Source organism: Petaurus breviceps, unplaced genomic scaffold (assembly GCF_028583685.1).
Source record: "Petaurus breviceps papuanus isolate PSGF00001 unplaced genomic scaffold, PetGlider_PUasm1.0 90459, whole genome shotgun sequence".
Taxonomy (NCBI): Eukaryota; Metazoa; Chordata; class Mammalia; order Diprotodontia; family Petauridae; genus Petaurus; species Petaurus breviceps.
The window spans coordinates 1,845,192-1,863,830 of NW_027187259.1; the positions used below are offsets into that span (position 1 = coordinate 1,845,192).

The 18,639-nt window shown below is 44.6% G+C and overlaps 1 protein-coding gene across 8 annotated transcripts in view; it reads left to right on the top strand.

Annotated features, from left to right (window-relative positions):
* Window positions 1-2,662: 2,662 nt before the first annotated feature.
* Window positions 2,663-18,639, top strand: part of TBX22 (T-box transcription factor 22) — a 61,881-nt gene continuing 45,904 nt past the window's right edge. For 2 of the 8 annotated variants that reach the window (XM_069062543.1, XM_069062544.1), the window contains exons 1-7: window positions 2,663-3,375; window positions 4,056-4,212; window positions 5,020-5,121; window positions 6,438-6,612; window positions 7,550-7,714; window positions 7,937-8,001; window positions 8,263-8,348. In XM_069062543.1, the coding sequence (XP_068918644.1) occupies window positions 3,195-3,375; window positions 4,056-4,212; window positions 5,020-5,121; window positions 6,438-6,612; window positions 7,550-7,714; window positions 7,937-8,001; window positions 8,263-8,348 (931 nt within the window). In that variant the 5' untranslated portion in view covers window positions 2,663-3,194. Of the gene's footprint in view, window positions 3,376-4,055; window positions 4,213-5,019; window positions 5,122-6,437; window positions 6,613-7,549; window positions 7,715-7,936; window positions 8,002-8,262; window positions 8,349-11,548; window positions 15,865-17,062; window positions 17,684-18,639 lie in introns of those variants that run through there. The other 6 variants (XM_069062546.1, XM_069062545.1, XM_069062548.1 and 3 more) reach the window with 5 other exon arrangements.

Below are 18,639 nucleotides of genomic sequence, written 5' to 3' on the forward strand. Positions count from 1 at the left end.
TAAGTTTTTCCTATTTGGAAAGACGTGTTAGTACTTCTACTCCACTGGCTGAGCATTTGAGAGCCTAGGATTACCTTCATACCATCACAAGGCATTGGGGATAACTTCACCAAAGGATAATTACTTTTTCCTGAAAACAAATGGCATCCTCAGAGTATAAGCAAACTAAGTGATGGAACTAAGAGTCATGGAAGGTGCTTTGCTGGGGTTTTTCCTGATGTAATAACTAGCATTTATATAAACAATTATGTAGGGTTTACAAAGAGCTTTACATATATTATTGAATTTGACCCTCCAGGTGAGGAAACTGAGGCTGAGAGAGGCAAAGTAACTTGTCCAGGGCCACACAACTAATAAATATATGAGGCAGGATTTTCTCTGTTCACTGTGCCACCACTGATGTACCATGGAAAGTGGTGACTGAATAGGTAAATGTCTTGTTTCAGGTCACATCAAAAATGCACTATTTGGGATTTTTAGCTGAGACTTAAGGTGAATAGGCACATTTCTCAAGATCATTCAGATACTGAAGTTGTATATTAAATGGCATAAGCAGACAACCTTGGAATAAGTAAGACCTAGATAGGTTCACATCCTGGTCTGACATATTTGTAGGTGAGTGGCCCTGGGCAAGTCACTTAACTTATGAGTGACCTCAGGTACCTCTCTAAAGACTGCAATTAAAGATAAATTGCTGATATGCTTGGTAGGAGAGAGTTTCCACATCAGGAAGTTCCCTAATGCAATGAAATCATCAGCCAGATCCTCCCACCTGTGATTACATAGTATTTAGACACTTTTGAAACTAGGTAGCATATTTTTTATTTGATTTTATTTTGGGGCCAATCCAGATGAAGTGACTTGCCCAGGGTCACACAGTAAGTGTCAGAGTTCAGATATGAACTTGAGTCCTCCTGACTCCACTGCTAATGCTCTATCCACTGCAGTGCCACCAAGCTGCCCCAGCATATACTTTAAAGGCTAGTTCAATGACAGTGGTGTCAGAGGATGGAGACAGATGGAGAAAGCTCAGTTTCAGTCATCTACATACATAGGAGGCTGTGGAAAGACTTGGAACTGTAGAACTGAAGTTCAACTTCTAGCTCTGCTATCTGTGTAACCTAAGGCAGACTGCTAAACTTTCTGGGCCCCAGTTTCCTTTGTAAAATGAGGGGATGGGACTAGATTACTTCTAAGGTCTCTTCCAGCTCTAGAGCCATGATCCCATCATTTATACAGGCATATACATTGTCTCTCTGTCTTTTGACAATCAGCCTAGCCAAGTTCAGAGAAGATCATCACCAGGCTGACTTATGGAGTAAAAAATATTTCATCCTGCAACACATTAGAAGGCATAGAAGATTGCCCTTGTTATTCAGAAGTGCCCCTCCCCCACTGATGAAATTACAGATCCTGGAAGAATTGACATGTAGGGCAAATGAAAATATTGGATTCAAATGTGTGTGTGTGTGTATATGTGTGTGGAGAGAGAGAGAGAGAGAGAGAGAGAGAGAGAGAGAGAGAGAGAGAGAGAGAGAGAGAGAGAGAGAGAGAGAGAGGAGGGAGGGAGAAAGAGAGAGGGGGAGGGAGATCGGGAAGGGGAAGAGCAAGAGAAGAAAGGGGGGAGAGAGAAAAACAGAGGAAACAGACATAGAGAAAGAGGTTCATCTAGCTATATAGCTATGCATACACTCATCAGTTGACAGCAGAAAAGTATATTCCCCACAAAGAGCAAGAGACTAGATCAGGGATTCTTAACCTTTCTTGTGGCATGCTCTTTTTAGGGAGTCTGGTGAAACCTGTGGGTCCCCTCTCAGAATCGGACTTTTAAAATAAATGAAGGAAATGCTAAATCTTATTGAGAGCTTAGTGAAAATAAAGATCTTTTTCCTTATCCGAGCTGTGGCACTCGTTGAATTCTATCCATGGGTCCCTTAGGGGGTCCCTGGACCCCAGGTTCAGAACTGCTTGACTAGGAAAAAAGAAGGCAACAGAAGCCTGCTGAGGCCTGCTACCCCGAAGGCTCATCTTTTATCTGTGAGAAAGAGAATTCAAACATGGTCAGGGCCATGTGAAGAAGGACTTTTAACGAAGAACGATATCCACCCCCCACCACCCCCGCCATTGGATGACCCTTAGGCTTGGGCAGACCTCTCTCTGGCAGCTGATTATTCCCGACCTTTCCTTTCAAGTCAAAATCTTAGCGTCCGGATTACGTCAGGAATTGGTCAAGCATATGTTTTCTAGCTCTAGGGCTTGCACTCATAAAACCTCCAAACCTGGGTAGCCGCGAAGAGCGCCCGGACTTCAGTTGACTGGCCGTCCATCGCCCTAGACCTGGTTTGGTATCTCAATTTGCTACGAGGTGGTTTCCCCTGTTCCCGGTAATATCAGCCCCCAGCAGCCGCCTGCACTGGCTAGCCAAAAGCCCCGGGAAGACTTTTCTGGATCTGGTTAAACACTATTTGCACTTTTGTTGGAAAAGTGGCCCCTCGTGGGCAATTATGTCACATTTCTTTGAGTTTTACAATTTAATGTAAAACAGTAACCTTTTATTTATCCTAGACGAGGCCGTCTCCCTCTCTCCCTCTCTCCTCCCTTTCTCCTCCCTCCTTCCCCCCCCCCACCCTTCCCCCCCCCCCCCCCTCCCCTCCCCTGCCACTCAGTGCACTCTTTTTGCTTCCACCAGTTTCCAAAACAAACAGCGGAGGCTGTAGGCTGCGGGCCGGGCCGGGCTGCCTCAGTGCCTGCATCAGCGCGGGCGCTCGCTCCATCGCTCGCTGCTCTCCCCGGGTTGCCTGCGGTGGCGCCCCCATTGGAGCTCCCCAGCCGGTCCTCGGGGGCAGGGCTACTCCCTCCCAGGTCTCCCCTTGCCAATCTTGTAGAACCAATAGGAAAAAATGAACGGGGGGAATTTTACGACTGATGGTCCCCACATGTCCGATGGGAAGAGTTTTTTTTAGGCAGAAATCTCAACCCTTCCCCAGTCTATAATGAGGAGCCTCAGGTCTTAATGTTGATCTTTCTTCTCCTTTCTTCCTTTAGAAAATTTTTGGGAAAGACAATTCCATTTTCGGCTTTTTGGATTTCCCCTGCACTTCTCCCCCCCCCCCCCCCCCCAACTATTCTCCCCTCCCCTAAAGATCAAGTTGAAGCTTCTCTTGCTCGTGTGGATTCCGTTGGTTTCTCCAGTGATGGCTTTAAGCTCCCGAGCTCATGCCTTCTCCGTGGAAGCCTTGGTGGGGAGATCGACCAAAAGGAAACTCCGAGACTTGCGGGATGAGCAGCTGCCGCAGGATCTGCTGGAGAAAGGCGATGAGGAGGAAGAGGAGGAAGACAGAGAAATCGGGTTGCTGAGGAAAATCGAGAAATCGGGTCAGTATCATCAGCCTTCTCCCCCCACCCCAACACAGCAGCAGCAGCACCCTGCTGCATCTACGCCAGAAGCGGCCAGCCCAGGGAGGCTCCTTGGCTGTGAGCTGTCCTGGGTGGGCGAGGGCCTTGGCTGGGGGTCCCATAGCTTTGGGCAACCTACTGCTGGGAGAAGCTGCCAGTAGAAGCTGAGAGGGACTGAGAACTCGCCTCTGGGGCAGAACTCCCCAGATTCCTTTTGGGACGCACGGCTCCCCAGTCGTGGGGAGTGCAAATGGGAGAGGGGAGGCCCTGCGCTAGGACTCCGGTTCACAGTGTGGTGGCCCGATGCCCTCATTCTCTCTGGGTGCTGTGGGGCAGAGGGAGGAGAGCAGGCTTTTTCCTAGTGGGGGGGGGGAGATCTCCTTCCCTGAAATACTTCACTTCCTTTGGAGGCAACCTGCAGTGGCCCGGGATGGAGACTCCTTAGCTGTGTGACACTGGCCAAGTTGCTATTCCTCTCTGAACCTTGGTTTCTTCCTCTGTGAAACTGGAGTTGGAACAGATGATCATTGAGGTTCCTTCCAGCAGTACCAGTCTGTGAAATGGGCCGGGACCTGCTGTCCTGGAGATAGTGGGTGTTTGAGGCATCCAGGAGGGGAGAACCTGGAGCTCAAATACCTTCCATTTCTATCTCTGGGCAGAAAAGAGACCCAATGCAGAGACTTCAATGACTGCTTTCTCCGGGGGCCACGAAAATCAAGAAGATAAAGATAAGGTCCAGGCAGAGCTGCAGGGCTCCGAACTGTGGCAGAGATTCCACGAGATTGGGACTGAGATGATCATCACCAAAGCCGGCAGGTAGGTAGGCAGGTCCCTGGTTACAGGGCCCAGCCGGGGAGGGTCCTAGGATAGACAGTACCAGACACCTACGGCACAGGGCAGGAACCACTTGCTAAGTGATCTAAGCTGTGCCATGATACTGTGGCACATGCCCATCTCCAACTCCTGGAGTCAGCTTCTCCTTGAGAGCCCAGAGGCAGCCGCTTGCCAGTGGGGACCCTCAAGATCAGACCTTGGGCCACTTCTAAATAAGCAGCTTTATTTGCAGTAAAATTTCTCTAAGCCCTGTCAGCTAAGTGGGTCAGAGAGTAAACTATCCACCTGAGGGCCAAATAGATCCGAGAAACCCACAGATGAGAGGTATGCTTCACCCAAGAACAACCCTCTCATTTGCACCTAGCTCAGAATTCTCCCTGTGTGCTTCCTCCCATCTTGCTTTATTTAGCAAAGCAACAGAAATAAGAGGATGAGTTGGGTTAGCTCCAGACTGACTCGGTCACAATTTAACAGTTCCCAGAGTTCACCTCCCAAAAACAATTCAAAGGAACCTCCAGGTGTCAATAGAGTTGCTTGTTTTCCCCTTTCCCTTTTGGAAGCAGCTCTTAGACCATAGATAGGGAGGGAGCCCTCTTTTCCCTAGAGAGCACCGACATTTCAGCCCATGCACAGATGGACTCCCAAGCTCCTCTCATATAAAGGTCATTGCTTAGGCCTTTTCTAAAATCCTCTTCCCTTTGCACTTGGAAAAGGGAGGCAGCCAGCCTCCCCTCCTGCAAATATTTTTCAAGGCCAAGCAGAGTAGAGTGCTTTCTGTCTCTTCTACAGGCGAATGTTCCCATCTGTTCGAGTCAAAGTAAAGGGGCTTGACCCCGTGAAACAGTATTACATTGCTATTGATGTGGTGCCAGTGGACTCCAAAAGATACAGGTAAACGTCAGACAGCCACTCGAATCCAGCGACATCGCAAGTGTTAGGCTACTCACTCTGACTTGCAAACCCAGACTTCCCTAACAGGCAGGTTAAAGCTAAACTCTGTCTCAGCAAGGTTTTTACAACGCAACTCCACTGAGCCTCAATTGGCTCCGGCTGGTCTTGCTTTGATCCCCAAAGGTTTGGGTTCTTGTGTGAGGAGGGGAGGTGTGGGGATCTCGTCTACATCCTTGGGCACCAGGTTGAGGAACAGGTTCCTATCCTGGTGCTGCCAGCTCCCACATAGTTCTTGGGAGACCGGCGCCACCCTGAAGCTTCCGCAGGAGAGAAGAAGCCTTCATGTGTCCTCAGAGCTGAGAAGGGAAAAGAGACACTGAGTCTCTCGCCCTTGTACCACAGGAATCGGACACTGTCCTTTACCCAGCCATTTCTGAGTCACTGGGAAATCTTAGACCCTTTTAAAGCAAGGCAAAGCTTATGGGCATGGCAAAGGCTGCCAAGAGGAACAGGTTTCCCTCTGGGGCTGGCTTGGCACCATCAAGCTTAGGGGCTTTGGCGTCTGCTTCAGCATTGGTGGCCATAAGCTGTGTGTCTGGCTGGCTGGAGCAGCGGCTGTCCCTGGGCCCTTCTCTCAGACGCCCAAGCATTGCCCCAACCAGCCCAGGTGAGGGGAACAAGGAAAGTGCAACTTAACCAGCTAGCTGGGGACAGGGGTGGGAGGCTGGAGGAGGGAGGCAGCTGGCGAACAGAAACAGCTGTTTGCTTTTGCTTCTGCTGTCTTGTTGAGTGTTTGGGGAGCCAGCCGCACATCTGTACAGTGTCTGGATTGGAAACAGTCCGTGAGTCGCCCCAGTTCCCTCTAGAAGTGGAGAGGGGGAGAAATGGGGGAGGCTCGGGGATCCCAGGGTCTCGTTTAGCGAGAGGCCTCCTTCTCTAAACAGGCAAAGCAGAGCCAACATAGAGAACCTTGGAGCAGGCAAGCAGAGTACACCTTCCGCCCCCCCCCCCTTCCCATCTTGACTCTTGTCCTAACTGAAGTTGGGAGTGATGCTTACTGGTCCCAGGGCTTACAAGGTGGTGTAGATCAGGTTTTCCTGCGGTTGGTTCTAGGAAATACAAACCAGATTCTGGGAAATCCCCCGACACTTCCCTAGCCCAGGCTTAGCATAGCGTTCTGTTCCGACAACCTCAGATTACGGAAAATTTGCTAGCTGCTCGCGACGAGTGCTTCCTGTGGGGATCCGAGGACCTTTCTATGGATAGCCTAAGGAGGGCCCTTTTCCCCTTCTGACGGCTCCCTTCCCACTTTGCAGATACGTCTACCACAGCTCCCAGTGGATGGTGGCGGGGAACACGGACCACTCCTGCATCATGCCCAGGCTTTATATACATCCAGATTCCCCCTGTTCGGGAGAGACATGGATGAGGCAGATCGTCAGCTTTGATCGTGTCAAGCTCACCAACAACGAGATGGACGACAAAGGGCATGTAGGTGTGCACTCTGGCTTCTGGTCACCGTTGGAGGGTGGGGGGAGGAAGGAGGGAGAGAGAGAAAGAGAGAGAGCTAAAGCCAGAGAGACTGCCCTAGAACCAGAAAGGAAAAGCAGAGGCTGCCTGCCCCAGAGATTTCATTGCCTCTTCCCCTCTCCCTGTCCCCTGTCAGTGCTGGGAGCTTGGGCCCTGGGATGGTGGAATCTGGGGCGTGGGTGAGGATTGAGCGATAGAAGGCCAGGCTGTAAGCCCAGGGGACTACAGGGAGGGAACCTGCCCCTCCTGCAGATGCGTGCAGATACCAGCAGATACCTAGCTGTCTGGATAACCTAGAAAGGGAATACTCGAACCTCATTCTCCCCCACTCTCCAGCATGCCTGCCAGAAGTAGGAATGGGGTGGGGGACAGGGGTGGTCAAAGCCAGAGAGGAGATCCTGGTGCCAGGAACACCCCGAAAGTTGTCTGGCCAAGACCGTGGTAAGCTCTTTAGTATCCTGAACTGCCCTACTGGGGCACGGCTACGGCTGGCCTCTTTTTCCCCAAGCAGCCAGGCCTTACTGGGCTCTCCCCCTTGTTCTTTGCCTCCAACTAACTAGGAAAAGAGGCCTGGGCCAAGCAAGAGAGCTGGACAAGAAGTCCAGGCTACTGCCGCCACTTTGCCCCCTAAGGGTGAAAACTACACAGGGGCAGGATGCGAAGGGCGATGAAGCACCTACCTAGGGCTGCTCAGGGCTGATTGGGGTGGAAGAAGGTAGAAGGTGATGGGAGTGGGCCTGCAGGAGCTGTGGAGTTCAAAGGCAGGCAGCTGAGGACTCGTGGATTTCTTTGATCTCCTTTGGGCTGTGTCGGGTTAGTTTTAAAGCCCTCGGGGTGTGTAGGCCAGGGCCTCTCAGTCCCAGGCAGCTGCTGACCCTGTGGACCCCTTTTCCTCTAGATTATCCTGCAGTCGATGCACAAGTACAAACCTCGAATTCACGTCATTGTTCAAGACACTCGCTTTGACCTCGCCCAAATCCAGTCCTTGCCCGCTGAAGGGGTCCAGACTTTCTCCTTCCCAGAAACCGAGTTCACCACCGTGACAGCGTACCAAAACCAACAGGTAATGTAGAAGCAAGTGGGTTTGTGAGATATGGAGCAGAGAGGAGTGAGCAAGGAGCAGGCCCAGCTGGGGTCTGAGGTCTGGAGGCTCGGCAGCCAGACTTAGGGAAGCCTGAAAACAAGTGTAGCGAACTGGGCAGACAGACCCCGGCAATGGGTTTTTTCTACACCTCTTACTCAGAACAGCGATTTGTCGCCCCCTCCTCCTTTTCTGTCTCCCCAGATCACCAAGCTGAAAATAGACCGAAATCCTTTTGCTAAAGGATTTCGAGATCCTGGAAGAAACAGGCAAGCAAAGACATTATCTGTCATGGGGACAAGGTGCTATGAATTTGTGCTGTAGAGTAACAGATTTAATTAAATTTATTTCCAGCAAGGAGCTGGAAAAGATATTCAACTGGGGGGGGGGGAACCAAGACATTTGGGAGATTCTCTCCCAAATCTAGAATTGCAATAAAAGTTGGGGTACAGTAGGGATGGAGAAATCTGTAATTCTTCCTTTGCTGGAATCCCATAAAATGTATCAAATGTTTCATTTCACTTTTCCAGGGGCGTGTTAGATGGACTTTTAGAGACCTACCCTTGGAGACCACCTCTCACCCTGGAGTTTAAAGCCTTTGGTGCTGAAACACAAAGTAAGTACATTTCTAAGCTGCACATGAATGTTTATGTTAGTAACATATTAGACAACCAGGAGGAAAACGACAGCAACAATTCGTTTCTGTGTATCTCAAGCCTGGATAAACCTGGTACATTTCAGGAAATTACAACTGTTAGGTCTATGAAAAAAAATTTTTTTGGTCATCCAGACCTATAATTTCATCAGCATGGGAAACTCCCAGTGTGGAAACTATACTGATGTAAACCAGCAACTTGCCTATAATTTATAGTGAGAGAGTTACAAGGGGCACTGAGATTAGTGACTTGCCCAGGGTCATTCAACTAGCATGGGTCAGAGGCTGCACTTGAAGCTAACTCAAAGTCTTTCTTCTCTCCACTCTGCTACCTTGCCCCCTGAACCAGATCTTTTGATAGGTTTGGGTTTGTTTGGTTTTTTTGTTTGTTTGTTTGTTTGCTTTTTTGCCGGGGAGTTTGGTAGAAAAGAAATGAGTTTTTTTTAAACCTCAAAGATAGACAAAATTGATAGCCAAATAATTCTTTGTTGAATGAATGAACTCTGCCAATGAGAAAAATGTGAAAGGTGAAAAAGAAAGCGAATCCCAAGATCTCAGCCCTGGCCTTGACCCCTTCCTGCCCTTCTTTTCTTTTGGCTCTGTCTGCTTAACTCAAGTTTGGCACTGCATCGTAAATGTAAAGAATACAATGGGCTGGGTATATCTTAACATTTAGGAATATTGGGGGACTAATGTGCAGAACAGTCCAGAGAACTTTTTGTAACATTGGCAAGTCTCCTAGATCATAGTTTCATTTTGTTGAGGCAGGGGGCCAGGAGGATCTTAAAATCTATTAAAAAAAAAAAGCTAGCCATGAACAGCTTGGCATCAGTCATTCAATGGAAACCCTCCCCCCGCCAAAGATACCTAGGTTATTATTGGAACCCCTTCTTGCTAGTCAGTGGAAGACATTTTCCTAAGCGGCTTTGGGAAAATTTGAACTGCAGCTGAGAACTCTGATTTGAGCATTTGTGGGAGGGTGGGGTTGGGGGCCACAGTACTATCTTCAAGACTGGCTTTTCTGTTCCTGATTTTGGAAAGGATTAGCACAGGGTTTGGGGCATAGCAGGCACTTTAAGACTCTTGTTTTAGTGAAAGGACAAAAAACAAGCATGCTTGCCTGCCTATATTCATTTATATGTGCAGAACAGTTTATTTCCCAAGGCTTAGAAGAAATTTAGAACTACAACTGTCATTATGTTTGTAAAATGTTTCATATCCAGGATAATGGTTAATTATGGTACTAAGTAAAGTGTCAGAATGGAAAATGTGTGTAATCTGTTTCGATACATGAGAGAATTTAGCACAGTGTCATCGACCCTAAGAGCACTCAGGGAATACTGTTTGGCTAAAACTATTTTTTAGCTTTTCTAGAGGGAAGAAAAAAAAATACTCCCCATTGTTATTTACTGCACCTAAAGCTCAAGGCAAAGTTCTTAAGAGTCAGCAAATAGTGATGAAACTGTAACACATTTAGTGACTAAATACACTTTGGACATTTTGCAAAGTTGTATAATCAGGAAATCAAAAAGCTTTCCATTTTCTGACTTGGGCTACTACTAGTTATGCTAATCACAGCAGATGTGAGATTTCTAGCAGAAGATAAATCTTCCCCAGGAATCTCCATGAATTCAGAAAGGAAAAAAGTTCTGTGTATTTTTTCAATGCAATTGATTTCCTTTGTAATCCTCTTTTTTTTTTTTACTATATACATTTAAAGAACACAGATTTATTTTAATTATTATTACTAAAATAATTATTTGGAAGAATTCATAGGCCTCACCAGCAAGCCAAATGGATCCATGACACAAAAAATGTAAAGAAGCCCTGTTCTCAGGTGATGCCACCAAACTCATCGGTGCCTGAGCAACATTAATCTATAGATCACTCTCACTGACTTTACTCTTTCAGGGTGGTATAGGCCATTTGAAAGCCTTATACTGGCTAGTACCTTTTAAACAGTATAGCACATAAGGAGACAAAACCAAATACAAACAAAATAAAAACCAATCTTTCCAAAATATTACAAGCTGCAATAATAAAGAGAAAACCCTTAAGTCTCTCATTCATTGAAGGAGTGTGTGTTGAAATACAGTTTTGACCATTATTTAATCTCACTCTTAGTCTCAAGATGGTGACAAAGAAAAACATTCTGTTTTTTCAAAAGAGCTTTTTTCTTTCTGGTCTCATATCAGAGCTTCAGTTTCCATGAGTGCAGGTAATTGTCAACTTGTGGCTTAGGAATTCAGGCTTTGTCTAGACATATAAACTGGATTGGGGGTGTTGGAGAAACCTAACTGATTCCAGTCAATAATGAGACATGATTGAAGCCAAAATTATTTTGTTTTTGAGTGTTCTGAAATATTTTTAATAGCCATGTGTGTGAATTGGCCTGAAGCTTCCTAAATCTAATAAGTTACATAACTGAGAGATCACAGTGGAGCATAACTGAACAGAAAAGCCTCATTGCTTCTTGGTGTTTTGTAACGGCAACATCTCCACTTTTTTGAGTTAAGTCGTTTTTAGGGACAGAAAGACTATCATGGGAAATGTGGTGCCATGATTTTTTAAGAAAATATGAACTGAACATGCTTGGTTTCAGAAAATAAAATAATAATCAGACAGAATGGAACAGTGACATTTCAAATGTTTGAGACAGACAGCTTTTATCCAGTAGATTTGATGTTTATGAGATGCCAAAACCACCTGTCATTTTGGGCCAGTACCTTTCAAAACAATTTGTCAATCCATTGAAAAAAGAAATCAAGCTAGCTATTCTTTGGAATTAAAAACTCCTTTCCTCCTCAACACACATGGGCTATAAGAGTCATGACAGATTTCTCCTATGAACACTAGCATCTGCAGAAGTTACAGGATTAGAGAGCTAGAGTTGGAAGGGAACTCAGAGGTCACTTAATCTCAATCCCTCATTACTGAGAAAGGAATTGAGGCCCAGAAGGGGGAAGTGATTTACCCAAGGTCACAAAGTACAAGAGGAAGAGCCAGATTTTGAGGGTAGGTCCTCTGATTTCAAATCTCTACACTCTTTTCACTGTCCCAACTTCCTCTCAGAATGGGAAGGCAAATATAAAAACTGTTCATAAAAGTCAATTGGGGATTCCTAGGGATCAGTTATTTTTCACTGCCTTTGTCACCCTCAGGTGGAAGCAGCAGTGACTCCTCCCCAGTGACCTCCAATGGTGGGCCTCCCTCTCCTCTGAACTCCTTCCTTTCTCCACCTTGCTCACCACCAGCATTTCACCTATCATCCAGCACCCTTGGAATGCCCTGCTCAGAAACCTACTTACACAACTTCAGTTTGCCTCTTTGCTACAAGATTTGCCCAAGTAATTTTTTGAGAACACCACCTCTTATGTTTCCCACTCCTGAAAAGCCTGGAAGCACCAATCCTAATTCTTTGCCTCCTTTCATGATGGAGGTGCCCATGTTATCTTCTCTGGGAATCTCCAATTTAAAAAATGGCAAAACTGAAGACTTAAGTGAGCAGTGTCTGCAAATGCCCCATCCTGCCAATCCAATGCTGTATGGGTTACACTCACCTGCAAATATGTTCCCATCAACTCCTAATGCCCGAGAAGCCTTTGGTTGTTCTTTACATCCTTCCTATGGCTTTTATGGCTATAATTTCCCCATGCCATCCAGACTGATGAATGCAGCCAGCCATTTTCGAGTGAATCATGGCATCCCACCTTCCTATCGGGATGGCAGATGCAACCATTCTCACTGGCATCCAACAATTAACCACTGCCTCTAATGTAACTTTGCAAGTTCAGTTCCTATTCAAGATAGCACCACCAATAAAAGCTGGTGAAAAGGAGCTTGACACCTCCAGTGCTACCTTATTAGAAGCCATTGCTCTGTCCTGATTGGATGAGTATCTTGTACTTTACCGTAAACATCCCAGAGAAAGAAGATTTGAAGAAATAACACAGGATTTTCAAAGCTGACTTTAGGGTAGAAAGAACTCCTTTCTGTCCCCATGACCTGAACTTTTTGCATTCCATCTATCCCCACTTACACTAGAACTGGACCTGCCTTTTGACCTTTTGTTATGGCAAATTCTGTCTCCTTCCCCAAATGGATTCACTTCTCATGGTGTTTAGTACAGAGCAAAGACCTTTCATGTGATGATCTCTGTGGCCATTCTGGAAGGGGATTAAAGTGTCCTTGCAAACCGTTCATTTGCACTCCACTGCTGAAGCCCTGCTAGCAACCTCAATGGAAAGGGACAAGTAAGGACAAAAGGCTTTAGACTTTTTATGAAACTCTGTAGCTGCTCCCTTTAATTACCTTGATGATAAAATCTGAACATTTAATGCTGAAGGAAAGCAACATAAATGAAAAGCAAAACCTCTGAAACAGATCTGATCTCTGGTTTCCTTTTATTTGTTTGGGAATCATTCCGACATGAAGACTGTTTACTTGTACCCTTAACTCACTTGCTATCTTAGACAGACTCTTGCCAAAAGGAAAAAAAAGAGAAGTGACTGTAGTTCTCCATGAAGAAGAAAAAGAGAGTTTGACTGAAGGGAGGGGTCAAGACATTTGAATCTACCAACATGAAAATGGCATGAAATTGGTTGAATCTTACTTTCATGTGTAATTCATGGTGAAATAGACTAGATAAAAGTAATACTAAAAAAAGAGTGTAAATAATATGTACTTGTCTTCAGCTTATAAAGCTTGCATTTTTCCCCTCATCTGATCTTAAAATACTTTTTATATGCATATTGAAAGAAGTATCGGATACTCTTTCTTATCAAAGGGATGTGAAGACAAATTCAATTTTGATTTCACATGGCACTAGGTCTAGTCATTTTATTAAGGAGAGGTCCAGTACCTTGAAAGGGCCTGCTATAACTTTGAATAAGGCCTCCTCCTTCTACCCCCACCCCAACGTTCTCAGCAAATATGATCTAGAAAGACATTTTTGTTGTTTTTCAGTCATTTGAGTCGTACCCAGCTCTTCATGACTCCAGTTGGGGTTTTCTTGGCAGAGATACTGGTGTGCTTTGCCATTTACTTCTCCAGCTCATTTTACAGATGAGGAAACTGAGGTAAACAGAGTGAAGTCACTTGCCCAGGGTCATATCAGTGTCTTTTATTTCATACTGAGCAGTTACTCCTTCCAAAGTATACATCTGATACAGAAATGCATTGCAAAAAAAAAAAAATCCTAAAATATTTCAACTTTTATTTCTGGGTAGGGATGGGAAGAAAGAAATCAGACTACTATGATATTGAAATTGAGTAGTCATTTAAGAAGAATTCATATTTGGGGCCTAGACAAACACAGTATCTATGGTAAGGTGTTTTTAAGTTGTGTCTAACTATTTATGACCCCATTTAGGGTTTACTTGGCAGAGATACTGGGATAGTCTGCCAGTTCATTCTCTAGCTCATTTTACAGATGAGGAAACGGAGGCAAACAGGGTGAAGTGACTTACCCAGGATCACAGCCAGATTTGAACTCAGGAAGATGAGTCTTTCTGACTTCATGCCTGGTGCTCTATTCACCATGCTACCTAGCTGTCCCCTATGCTACAACAGAGCCCAGGACCAGAAGCTGTTCAGATAGGCTTTGAGAAACCAGAGTTTAAAGTGTGACAATACATTTCTTTTCCGTGTACCCCCAGAGAGGGGGAGGTAGGGGCTAATTGTCAAATGAGGAAAATCTTGTGAATCCTTGATGCAGAGACAACCATGAGAGTACAATGACCCCAATCCCAAGGGATCACATGTGAGACTGTCAGGCATCACTGAGAGGAGGTATTTATTTAACTGAAGGATGAACCAAACAATTCTGAAAAGCTCTGGCTTCCTTTCCGGGGGTAGGAGGTGAGGGGGAGGTGCTGCACAGTTTGAGAATGGCTCAGCTCACTGAGTTCAGCTACCCAGAGAAAACTTTTGCTAATTGGCTGAATCGAGACAAGAAGGAAGAGAAAAGGGCAGCATTGTCTAGGTTAAGGGAGGTACGTTAACTTTTTATTTCTGGCATTCCATGATTTCAGTTATTGTATCATAGGGCTATAGGATTTAGAATTGGCAAAGACTCGGATCTTATCTACTCTCACTTTATAGATAGGGAAAATGACACCCTAGGAAGGGAAGTAACCCAGCTAAAGGCTTCAGAGGATCACAGGAAGAGGACCTTGGGAGTTTGACAATACAACTTCCTGCCTCTGAGCAGGCATAAATTTAGCAGCTGCTCCAGTTCAAAAATGCCTTGTATATAGTAGGTGCACAATAAAGGCTTACTGATTTGAATTCTCTCTTCATGGTTTTTCCTATCTCCCAACAAGGATTCATTCCTCCCTCCTCTTCTCCCTTCCAATCAATTGAGATATCAGTGTGTACTGCAGAAACAATGACTTCCTTTGAAATCAAGGACAATGTCATTGCCACAACAGATCCTGATCTTGTTTTGGAAATTCAGCATCCTGTTGACTTTAGCATCACAAACTATCAAATATCTTATTCCAAATGGCAAAGCCCAAAAAAATTCTGTTTAGCTTAACGTGTGATACTTGATTCAGGTGATGTCCTAACGAGGACCAACTGGTTCATCCCCTTTCTGATGTAGAAAAAAAAATTAAATACTGAAAACAATCATTCTCTCTCTCAAAGGAGTATAGTTAACCCTCTCCCACCCTTCTGTTTCAACTACTTGCTTTATTCAGTTGAGAACATCACCAACATTCTCCTTCTGAAACTGATCTGTCCAAGGAACTTGATCAAAAGAAATCCAGGGCAGAAACATTTTCCTTTAGATCTATAATAACTCAGGAAGGGAGCCAGGAAAGAAATACATGATTGTCTTTGGATACCTAACTTACAGTCCAATTCAGATTTGTCGTGCGTGAGACTAGTTAATGCATATGTATTAAAAGTCTCAAACAGTGAGTGAGCACTGACCCAAAGTGGCCAAAGCCTCTTTCAAAGGCTAAAATTTAAAGGCACCTCAAGACCACTAACATTCATTATGTATTAAGATAATTGTTTCAAAGCAGAGAGATACCTCCTTTCTTCATTGTTGAGAAGGTAGATGTTTAGGACACTCCCCTGATATTTGGCTAGGGTTGCATACATGGGTCCTGGAAAGGACATGACTTCATTCTTGTTTTATGGGACTGAAGCTGATCCGTACAGCTCCAAAGACATGAACAATTAGGATCTTTGAGTGATGAGTCAATGAATCATGACCTCAATAATCAGAACCCAACGTGCTGACAACTTGACAAGGTGCCAACAGTGGATACAGACAAGTGTCAGCAATGGGTGCCATGAAAAGGTTGAGCTTGGCCCCCCCCCCCTTATTTATTTTAGGATCATTTACAGTGAGTATCATGGGGTAGCAGATAAGGAAGCCTATACAAATACATCAACTTACATTTTTATGGGTGCTACTGGTGAAATCTTATCTGATTTAAATATTTAATAAACAAATCTACAAACACTATGTATGGAAAGTTAACTGCCTCAATACAAATCATAGGCCTACACGTGCAAGAGAGTAATATCAATTGTAATGAAGATACTAAATTGTGAAAGGGGTACTCTATCTTATCTCAATACACTATCTGATAAATTCCAGATGCCATCTCAGTAACAGAGCTAGTCCATCTTTTGTTTGTTCAGAGAATTCACACCGTCACTTTATTTCCTCCTCATTCTCTAAAAATGATGTGTCATAAAGACACTAACTTATCACATACTTATGTTCTCCATTATGTGGAAAAAGAAGATCTACATAATACCTAACACAATAATAGCACACATTTTATAGTGCTTTAAGGTGATCAAAACACTTTCCATATATTATCTCTGTTGATACTCACAATAATCCTGGGAGGTATTATTATCTCCATTTTATGGAAGACAAAACTGAGGCTCAGAGAGGCTCAGTAACTTGTTCAGGGTCACACAGCTAGTAAATGTATGATACAGGATTTAAAATCATGTCTTCCAGACTCCAAGTCCAGTGATGTCTCCACAAATCATGCTACCTCCCACTCACATATAATTACTACTACTACTACTACTAACAGCTAATATTTTGTATGTACTTTTTGGTTTGCAAAATGCTTTACATGTGTTAATTAATTTGATCCTCACAATAATCCTGTGAGATAGGTGCTATTAGTATCTCCATTTTACAGATGAGGAAATTGAGGCTGACAGATGTTAAATAACTTACTAAAGATTAGACAGCTAGCAAGTGTCTGATGCAAGATTTGAATCCATGTCTTCCTGACTCCAAATCTTGCACTCTATCCAGAATACCATGCTGTCTGCTGCCTGCTTACACAAGCTTGTAAGCAGAGTTGTAATTAAGAATCCTGGCCCCTGGGGCAAATTTAGCTGAATGGAGAAAGTATGTGTGAGAAGGAACCAACGTTCAGAGAATTTAGCCTAGGCCCTCAAGGAATTTCTTTTTTGGAGGGTAGTGGGTGGGGAGGGAAGAGTAAAGGAAGAAGGGTGGTGGGAGAGACAAGTCTAAGGGACTTGTCCCTCAGACAAAGTTACAAGGAGTTATAAGGATAAAGGGATTGCACATCTGCTCCCCCTATTCCCTCACTTCCACTGTCCTGGGACTTCAATCCTCTACCCTCTAAGAGGGCCCAACTTACCCCCACCCCCTTCTCTACCTTCAGGCTCTACAGGGGTGAAAGCTGTCCCAGGACCATGAGGTATAAGACGTGGAACTGACAATCCCCAGACCTCAATGAGGAGGAACCATGCCCTACTCCCAGAGATGCTGGTACCTAAACAAAGCCTCCATGCCCACGCCCTTGTTACAGCCCCGCTTGTGAATGCTCACTCCCCCAGCCTATCTATTGGAGATTCAAGTGGACAGTATGGAAGATGAGGTTTCCCCTCCAATTTACATATGAGAAGCTTTTGTGCTGAAAAGTCTCCTATTACCCAAGATAACAAGAATATCCTGAGACTCAGCAGCAGCTTCTCAGTTCGTTCACCAGAATCTAATATATTTCTTGGAGCCATTTAAAAGAAACCAAATGTATAGTTCAGGCAGTGGTGGCAGTCCCTTTGGATATAGGCACCTTAGTATACAGTTAATCTTGCAAGGTTTGAGCTGCAATTAGAAGATAATTTGCATCAAAAGTGTGTAAATAAACATGGATTGCATGACAGTATAAAGCAGAATGAATAGGTACACAGAGCATTTGAAACATATCCAGCATTGAAACTCTTTACATGTGTGGCAGACCTACTCTGACCACGCGGTTTCAATAAAGTATTGAAAGGAAAAAGACTCGTATCATTTCCTCTCCAAGTTTCAAATGTTCATGTTTACAAATTTGTGCTGCACATTAATATGTAAACATACATTATGGTGAGCAGATGGCTAGTGAATATTTATTGGATCTTGCTAGTTAGTTTGCATATTTTTTACCTATAAGTACAGATAGGCTCTATCAGTGCCTAAAGGTTTTGTGACATTTGAAGGGAAATCTTAATGGGAAAAAACCCTATGAAATCATACATTGTCCTGTCATTCATCCTCTCCCTGCCACGATAGCCAGCATTTGGCCTCCCCTGATGGCCAGCATTTGGGGGCAAACGGTGCCATTCAGAGACAAGATTTATGATAATACACATCACAAATATGGTGATCAAACCTAACCCACTCTGGCACTTATTTCCTGTGTGACCACCTTAGGCAAATCACTTAAAAGTTCCTCGGGTTTTTTTTTCCTTTAATTTGGAAAATGAGGGAATTGGATGAGAGAGAGAGAGAGAGAGAGAGAGAGAGAGAGAGAGAGAGAGAGAGAGAGAGAGAGAGAGAGAGAGAGAGAGAGAGGCAGCTAGGTGATACTTCAATGGATAGAGCTCTGGGTTTGGAATCAAGAAGACTCATCTTCCTGAGTTCAAATCTGCTCTCAGACACTTACTAGCTGTGTGACCCTGGGCAAGTCACTTAACCCTGATTGCCTTAGTTCCTCATCTGTAAAATGGGCTGGAGAAGGAAAGGGCAAACCTCTCTAGTATCTTTGCCAAGAAAATCCCAAATGGAGTCACAGAGTCAAACACAATGGAAACAACTGAACTATACTTGTACTTGCATGGGCGATCTCTCTCTCTCTCTCTCTCTCTCTCTCTCTCTCTCTCTCTCTCTCTCTCACACACACACACACACACACAAAATATCTATCTCTATCTCTATCTATCTATCTATCTATCTATCTATCTATCTATCTATCTATCT